At 42.4% G+C, this 9,617-nt stretch overlaps 1 protein-coding gene across 3 annotated transcripts in view; it reads right to left on the bottom strand.

Annotated features, from left to right (window-relative positions):
* Positions 1 to 2,662: 2,662 nt before the first annotated feature.
* AACS (acetoacetyl-CoA synthetase) overlaps positions 2,663 to 9,617 on the bottom strand; it is an 86,579-nt gene continuing 79,624 nt past the window's right edge. Inside the window, exons 18-19 of one of the 3 annotated variants that reach the window (XM_069960962.1) lie at positions 5,947 to 6,131; positions 2,663 to 3,345 (exon numbers count right to left, since the gene is read on the bottom strand). In XM_069960962.1, coding sequence (XP_069817063.1) covers positions 5,994 to 6,131 — 138 coding nt within the window. In that variant the 3' untranslated portion in view covers positions 2,663 to 3,345; positions 5,947 to 5,993. Of the gene's footprint in view, positions 3,346 to 5,827; positions 6,132 to 9,617 lie in introns of those variants that run through there. The other 2 variants (XM_069960963.1, XM_069960964.1) reach the window with 2 other exon arrangements.

Here is a 9,617-nt window from a genome sequence, read left to right as displayed (position 1 = left end):
TAAGTGAAAAATGTAACATTCTGCATCTTAAAAAGGCGACATAATGACAAAATAACCCGTTTCGCTAACTGAAAAAGCCATTAGAGGGAGCGGCAGAGAGTAATGTTCCAGTTTGGTGGATATTAGCATGGGCACAGTTTGCAGTCTAGGAGGGCAAATACTGCATGCTAATGTTTCTCTTCTCTGTATAACTCCTCTATGGAAGTGCAATTATTGATCAGCTATTGATTGTACTCATTCCTGTATCTAGAAAGCATTTTAAGACGGCATGCTCAATTTTAAGCCTGAAGACACATGCAGCCTGTCACGTTGGTCTGCTAAGATCCAGCAATAACACTTTAGGCTAATATATATATATATATATATATATTTTTTTTTTTTTTTCCTTTAGTCTGACAAAGTGCTCTCTGCTGCCATCTCTGGCCGAGACAGGAACTGTCAACAGCAGGAGAAGTTTTCTATGGGGATTCATAGAAAACCGAGACATTTCCTGCATGACATACAGTAGCTAGTGCTCACTATATAGTTCATTCCGTATACTGCCTTATATTATGATGGCTGTAACAAAATACACTATACTCACCTCAGTGGACGGTGCAGTATGTTTGGTATGCCATTTGCAAAGCAGGCAGAGCAGCAGCACTGGACTGGACAGGAGGGCATCTGCCATGAGAACTCCTCCCCTGGCACAGCACATGTTCAGACAGACAGGAGCTGAATGATGGGTCGTCCACTTTTCTGCAACTTCTTACTTGATGAAACCTCCCCAGACCACCACATATAAGCAGTGGTGAATTACCGACATGGGTGGGGGTCTCTGAGACAGGCTCTATTATGGGGTCTCTGTCTGCCACCTGACTCTGTCCAAGGCCGGCACTACTGTGAGTGGTATATTTACTCCTCACATATAGTTATACAGTACTATATACCAGCACTGTATATATTGCACACCTTATATATTTAGAGCTGGTATATATTTATGTGTGCGATTATATTCACTGCTGCTGGTATATTGTTATTGGGGGGGGTTTGACTCCGTATCATGAAATAACCTTATTTTATTGTGTCATTTAATATTTTATTTATCATAACGCATTTTTGTAACAAGGAACTTGTATTGATACCTTTTACACCTGGTATATAGTCATGTTAATTTTCTTGGATTTCTTCTTTAATAAGAAAAGATTTAAAATAAAAATGTCTTTGGGTTTTTATCTTAACAGACCGTGCCGTCACAGGGATGCTGGCGGCACGGTCCTTTTTTTGAACCACCACCTGGTTCCAGTGCACGGCGCCGATCTATTCCCAAGCACTGGCCCAGCACCGAGCACTGGGGAGGGGGGCAGTCCTGCTGGTGCCCAGTGTGACCATATACTCTCCCCTCTGTGACGCAGCTCCATTAGAATCACTGGAACCACATCACAGAGGGGAGGGGTGTCGGTACTCGGGAGTAGACCAGTGCCGATCCGTACAGGGAAAAAAGAAGCAAAACAATGTACCTACATTTGCTTGAAGCTAAAATGTTAAAGTGACTCTGTACCCATAATTTGACCCCCCCCCCCCCCCCAAACCGCTTGCACCTTCCAAATTCCGATAGCTGCTTTTAATCCAAGATCTGTCCTGGGCTCCGTTCGGCAGGTGATGCAGTTATTGTCCTAAAAAAAAAAAACTTTTGAACTTGCAGCCCTGTGCCTTACGGGAGTGGCCTAGAGTGTCTAAGCATTAGGCTAGCACAATATCTCTGTCCCTCCTCCCCGCCCTCCTCATCATTAGGAATGCTCCAGCCAGATTGTCTACTATTCATCAGCTGTGAGAACACGGCACATGGGCTGGATCGTTAAGGCACCTGTGCAATGTTCAGCACGGAGAAAATGTTCCAGTGGCATTCCTACTGATGAAGAGGGTGGGGAGGAGGGACAGAGAGGTGGTGCAAAGGTAGGGCACAGACACTCTAGGCCACGGCCGTTGGGCACAGGGCTGCAAGTTTAAAAGTAGTTTTTTAGGACAATAACTGCATCACCTGGCGAAAGGACCCCAGCACAGATCTTGGATTAAAAGCAGCTATCCGAAGGTACAAGTGGTTTTGGGGGGGGGGGGGGGGGGTCAGATTGTGGGTACAGTGTCGTTTTAAGCTAGAATCAGCCCTGGGAAAGTATAGTGCTGGAAGTCACAGTTGTTGATGTGTTTATATTTTTATCTGTGCTATAGACATTTCACCTATAAACTTATCATTTATAATATTTATGATTTAATGTTGGTTTATTCACTGTGTTATAATAAATGCCAAGAAGAATACTCCTCAGAGTACTTTGTGAATTTACCTTTGAACCTGTGGGAGTGTGATCTTTTGGAGTTGTCTACTTGTCCTGACACATTGTAACGGATGCTGTCAGGTCGTGACCACCAGCCAGGTAGCGGTACCAGATATATATATATACGTTCAGTAGTGTTGTACCTGCTTTCACAACACAAGTGTCTGACATACATCATTTTGCTAACTATGCATATGGTTTGACCTGCTGCACTATATTGTGTTTGTCTTGTACATAAAACTGGTGCAGGTACAGGCAACACAATGGAGAACACTGGAGGTCTTACCCGATTAGCCATATAGACCCCATCTAAGTAATATTTTGCACAATAACAGAACACACAGTTGCCATTTATATCAAATTACAGGATTAGTTTTATTTATTTATTGCAAGAACCAAAACAGTTTGTAAACAATGGAAAAAATAAATCACTATATACAGACGCAGGGACCGTAATGCATAACATACACAGTTTAATATACACACAATGCATCATCACATTGTAGTCAAACCTTTAAATATATGTTACTATCTACAAGGAAGGTAAAATACAACGTTTCGTAACATTTAAAAGCAAATTCCATGTTGTTAAATGGACAAATGCAAAGTACTTTATGCATCATGACTATAAAACACAGCAAACATGATGGGTTTGACCTGATATTTCACTTGCTAAGAACGCGACATTGCATTGTTTTGCATGGTTTTATGGTTTTTGGAATATCTTAGAATGTATACTTATAAAAATTATTTTTCCAGTCTGATTTGTTGCATTAGAAGCGATTCACAAACTTGCTGAGAAAGTTACAGAGACAGCAAGGAGTGCAGTCACGACCACACAAAGTAACACGTATCCAGAACCGCTCGATACAACAGCAAGGAAGCAGCTAGCCAATTGGCTTATGGAAAATATACACAAATATAACTCCAGGACTGACCCATACGCAGCAGGATGAAGGGGTAGTGCACTTGGGTTTGGCATAATAAAGTCATCCTGTAAGGCTGGACTCACACTGCATTGTTGCAGGCCGTTCTACGAAGAAAAAAAAAAACGGATGCAACTGTTTTGAACCGTTTTCCATTGACTTCCATTATAAAAAAAAAAAAAGGGTCACCATGTTGTGTACTGTACGTTAAAACCATTTAAAAACAAGACTGCAAAAACGCAGTGTGAACTCAGCCTAATACCCACATAGAATCTAGAATTATAATTATGTAATAACCTGTAAACAAGCAAATCTCACAGTAAAGCAAACACATCAGTAATCTGGACAAATGCACGGTCTTTGGTAAAAGAAATCATACTAAGAGTTTAAAAAAAAAAAACAACAAAAAAAAAACCATTGCATTGAATGTCCTCAGGTTGCGGCCAGAGAAAAAAACCTATAAACATTGCAGAATTTAACAATATAGTTTGGTGAGTGCAGTCCCTCATCTCCATCCAGGGCCAGTCATATGCTGGCAGCTCATATACTATACAAAAGGGAATGTACTATAGGGATTTCTGTGATATAACTAAAAATTGCTAAAAATTAAAAATTTTTTACATTTTTTTTATATCATCTGCATTGGATGTAACATGAATCAATGTAACATGAAAAGTGAGAACTACCCGATTTATGCCCTTTGACCTAAACTGGTGGTGTAATTTCCAAAAAGATGCAGGACATCACGGATCTGTCCGATATATAAAATACCCCGAATTGGAAAGTAAAGAATTTACTATATATGACAGAAAATCATAGGATTACAGGAAAATCCCTTAAAATTGCATCTGCTGTCAGAATGCTCGATGTAATTTTGCATCTGCCCGATAGCACGATGGTAAGAGAAGAATTGCACTGCTCAATGTCCTGCACCTTTCTGCTGTACCAGAATGTCTACTATACAAAGGTATAACAGGAGCTGCTAAATGATCTACATAAAGAACGTCCCTCCACTGAGCAGCCGTGTTATGCTGGAAGCCTGAGGTCAGGTCAACTCTTAGGTCGAAGCACCATACAGTAAGAGTTTGAAGGACATTTTAAGCTTGGGCTACAGAGACTTTTTGTAGTCACTATTGATTTACTTTTCACTATTGGGCTACAGCTACAATCCAAAAAAAAACCTGTCCCTTTAAAAAAAAACAAAAAACTAAACATGACATGTTGTAGAGACATCAAGTGAGAAGTAATCCGACAGCATCCAGCAAGATACATTTGGTGAGGTTTATTCATTATGGCAACGTTTCAACCTAGCAAGATTTTGCCGAGTCGAAAAGTTGCCACTGTGTATGTTGTTTGAATAAAGTTCACCAAATTTATTCTGCTGGATGCGGTCAGATTACTTCTTACGTGATGTCTCTACAACATGTCAAGTTTATTTATTTTTTTTAAAGGGACAGGTACATCTTCACTATCATTTATCGGCTGTCATACGGTCTCCATTTGGGATTGGGGACCCATTGGTGTGAGTCCCACGTCTACTTCTACAAAGGCATTCTGTTGGACTTTAGATATATGTTGTAGAGACTTGTTCCGACCCTGATTGATCGCTAGAATGAAGCGTGTAACTGAGCGCTCCTATTTCTGTTCTCTGTGTGAGCCCCATAGACTTACATATGGACTATGTCCGTATCCTTACACAGAGCTGGGAAAAGAACGCGTTTAGTGCGCACTTCTCTCGACTTAGTCGTGTTTGAACACTAGGACCCTCACTGATCAAAACTTTTGACATGTCAAAAGTTGTCTTTTTTTGTTTGTTTGTTTTTTAAATTGACAGAGCCCATTTAAAATCAATATAATTGTGCTACAAAAATTCCACTGAAGCTTTAGCATAAGGTGCGCAGGCTATAGCAGCTCTTATACACCCTATGAGCCAATTCTCTCATTATAACCAGTGCCAGGAAGAGCCAAGTATGTAATGCAGCAATAGGGCTCTTCAAGAGTTCGTTCACCACATCCACATTGCATGTTATAAAGGCTGAAAATAATATAGGTTGTAGCTCAACAATCCACCAGGAAAGGCTTACCCTTCAAGTGAAAGAAGAAAACTGGGAATAAAACATTGGCTTATGAGAGGCAACATGACCTAAAGGGGTTTCTAACTACCATTTATCACCTATCTACAGGGGAGGGTCAGAAGAAGATTCCATTACAGGGGTTATCCAGTGTTAGAAAAACAGGGCCACTTACTCCCAGAGACAGCACCACTCTTGTCTCCAGTTCAGATGTGGTTTGCAGTTAGGCTCCATTCACGTCAATGGAACAGAGTTGCAAAACCTGCACCCAAACTGGAGACAAGAGAAGTGCTGTTTATGGAAGAAAGTGGCCATGTTTTTTTTAACGCTGGATAATTCCTTTAACTATCCAGACAAGATCAGTCCTAAAGTAGTAAATGGAGCACTAGGTGCACTACTGCTCCATTCACAAAGGGAACTCTGACCTCCAGCAATCATACATTTATCCTAGGGGAAAGTGATGATTAGTGGGAAAACCCTTAAGTGGCAGACAGATAGATAGAAGTTAGATAGATAGATAGATAGATAGATAGATAATAAATAGAAAGACAGATAGTAAATAGATGGATGAATAGATAGATAGATATTTTCCCATTTTACCAGATTTACTGATGTTGAAGACCATGCCTGGCTCACCCAGTATATGTACACTATCAGCACCTACAGTCTCTTATATACAGCGCTCAGTAATTCTGCAGCTCTGGAATATTGCGATACAGATCCAGCGATTGCGGGTTGGAGAAGGCCCCGCGGTGCGCTACTTCTTTGCCTGCGATGGTTTGTTTAACGGCAACTTCTACCTTCTTCCCACTAATCGTATACTGAAAAACAAGGAAAGCGCAGGTTATTCCTATTACAGAAGGAATGACATCACTGTTATACTAAGCAGAATGTAAACTCAGAGCACATTGGATGTTTCTTTGTATTTCCCTTATTTTAGCACTGTGTTAGTGCGGATACTCGGACCTGGTTAGAGAGGTTTGCCACCGCATCAGTGTGGACCATCACAGTTTTCTGCAATCACAAGGGCAACCATTGTGCGGTCACTACTGCGGGCAACCATTGTGCGGTCACTACTGCGGGCAACCATTGTGCGGTCACTACTGCGGGCAACCATTGTGCGGTCACTACTGCGGGCAACCATTGTGCGGTCACTACTGCGGGCAACCATTGTGCGGTCACTACTGCGGGCAACCATTGTGCGGTCACTACTGCGGGCAACCATTGTGCGGTCACTACTGCGGGCAACCATTGTGCGGTCACTACTGCGGGCAACCATTGTGCGGTCACTACTGCGGGCAACCATTGTGTGGTCACTACTGCGGGCAACCATTGTGCGGTCACTACTGCGGGCAACCATTGTGCGGTCACTACTGCGGGCAACCATTGTGCGGTCACTACTGCGGGCAACCATTGTGCGGTCACTACTGCGGGCAACCATTGTGTGGTCACTACTGCGGGCAACCATTGTGCGGTCACTACTGCGGGCAACCATTGTGCGGTCACTACTGGCCGGGTCACTAAGGTGCCAGATATTTAGAGGCCATGTAGCCAGACAAAGGACATGAACAGAGATGGGACGGGGATTACGTTTTTACTTAAGAATGGTGGCCAGGAGAATTATTTTCTACTACAGCGGTGTAACTTATCAATCACAGTGGGCTTAGGAAAAGAGAGGGGGAATTTATCAAAGCTCACTACAATAATGGTGTATAAAAACTCAAATGTGTACAAAACACGGGGAAGGACACACATTTCCCTACGTAAGTAAGGGACGGTTCAGAAAAAAAAAAAAAACACAACTTTTGCCAAAACCTACATAAAAAACAAATGATGACAACGACGACAACAACAACAAAAATAATTTGTATAGAACCAACAGATTCTGCAGCGCTCTTTCATGCTACAGGGGATACATTCACATACACATGACAAAATTAAATTAAATTAAATAAAAATACAAAGAGTAAGGGACCTGCTCGCAAGAACAACAACAACTAGGAGGACTGGGGGTGACACAAGAACTTACACACTAGGAGGACTGGGGGAGACACAAGAGCTTACACACTAGGAGGACTGGGGGTGACACAAGAGCTTACACACTAGGAGGACTGGGGGTGACACAAGAGCTTACACACTAGGAGGACTGGGGGTGACACAAGAGCTTACACACTAGGAGGACTGGGGGTGACACAAGAGCTTACACACTAGGAGGACTGGGGGTGACACAAGAGCTTACACACTAGGGGGACTTGGGGGACACAAGAGCTTACACACTAGGAGGACTGGGGGGACACAAGAACTTACACACTAGGAGGACTGGGGGGACACAAGAGCTTACACACTGGGGGGAATGGGGGTGACACAAGAGCTTACACACTAGGGGGACTGGGGGTGACACAAGAGCTTACACACTAGGGGGACTGGGGGTGACACAAGAGCTTACACACTAGGGGGACTGGGGGTGACACAAGAGCTTACACACTAGGAGGACTGGGGGTGACACAAGAGCTTACACACTAGGAGGACCAGGGTACAGGTACTAGTCACATGGATCTGTGAGATATGTAGCAAAAGGGAAGACAAATTTAGGGAATGTTATAAGCCTGAAGAGATAAGTCTTTAGGGCACACTTGAAGCTGAGTGTTGGATGTAAGTCTGTGGTCTTTGGTCAGGGCATTCCAGAGAACTGGTGCAGCACGAGAGAAGTCTTGGAGGCCGGAGTGAGAGGTTCTCATTATGTAAGATCTTAGTGTAAGATCATTGGAGGAACGTAGAGCATGGGGAGGGTGGTAGGTGGGAGTGAGGAAAGAAATGTATGGAGGGGCAGAATTGTGGAGAGCTTTATGGGTGAGGGTCAGGAGCTTGAACTGAGAGGGGTGATGAACAGCAACATCACCCTCTCACCGCATTAAATTCTGGATCCAAAATATACGCCCTAGACCAGGGTTAGGGAACCTTGGCTCTCCAGCTGCAGCAAAACTACAACTCCCATCATGCCTGGATAAGTAAAGCTTTAGCTTTTGCTGTACAGGCATGATGGGGGTTGTAGTTTCGCAACAGCTGGAGAGCCAAGGTTCCCCATCCCTGCCCTAGACAAAAAAAAATGTGGATTTCTATAAGACAAACAACTCAACACCAGTCAAGTGCGGCGCGTTCTTTATCATTCTCCTTACTTATCTGGCGCTTTCTCGCTAAATTAAAGCATCATTTTCTACAAATTATCCTTTCCGGCAGACATATAAAACTCACTGTTCTCGCTGCTGTTTAAAACAATATTGAAAATTACACTGGAACAAAAAAAAAAAAAAAAAAACCTTTTAAAATACCATCTAAAAGTAAAGTAACACATTTAAGACACACGCATAATTAGTTTTCAAGAGTGAAATTGTTAAAAAAAAAAAAAAAAAAAAAAAGCTGAAAAGAAAAAAACAACAAGAAATTCACCTGGGACCTCCCAAAGTGAATAAAGTAAAATAGAAAGTTATGAAACAGTCAGGAATGAAGACAATTCTCCATCCCACAGATACATTAGAGGAAGCTTAAGGATGCATCTCGGCACTGTTCTCTGCCAAACTCATCCGTCCTTACATTAAATCTAGTGAGGCAGCATTATGTTAAATCCTGTTTTTCAGATGCTTATGACTTATGGGAAAAAAGACTCAGATCATGATGAAACTTGGCAGTTCTAGAATCACTCAAGGTCACAATTCTTTTCCAAAACTTTTGGAGCATTTTGCTTGGTAAGTTTTTTTTTTTTGTTTTTTTTTTATTCTCTCTTGTATTAACACTATCAAAGCTGCTAGACTGTGTGCAAGAATATTAAAGGGACCCAGGTCGCTCTTAAAGGGACCCAGATCGCTCTTAAAGGGACCAATTTCACGCTTAAAGGGACCCATTTCACTCTTAAAGGGACCCAGTTCGCTCTTAAAAGGACCCATTTTGCTCTTAAAGGGACATATTTCGCTCTAAAAGGGACATATTTCGCTCTTGAAGGGACATATTTCGCTCTTAAAGGGACCCAGGTCGCTCTTAAAGGGACCAATTTTGCTCTTAAAGGGACCCAGGTCGCTCTTAAAGGGACTAATTTCACTCTTAAAGGGACCAATTTCGCTCTTAAAGGGACCAATTTTGCTCTTAAAGGGACCCAGGTCGCTCTTAAAAGGACCCATTTTGCTCTTAAAGGGACATATTTCGCTCTTAAAGGGACCCAGATCGCTCTTAAAGGGACCCAGGTCGCTCTTAAAAGGACCCATTTTGCTCTTAAAGCGACATATTTCGCTTTTAAAGGGACCCAGGTTGCTCTT

Source organism: Dendropsophus ebraccatus, chromosome 3 (assembly GCF_027789765.1).
Source record: "Dendropsophus ebraccatus isolate aDenEbr1 chromosome 3, aDenEbr1.pat, whole genome shotgun sequence".
In the NCBI taxonomy this organism is placed as follows: Eukaryota; Metazoa; Chordata; class Amphibia; order Anura; family Hylidae; genus Dendropsophus; species Dendropsophus ebraccatus.
This window is presented reverse-complemented; position numbering and strand designations above follow the sequence as displayed.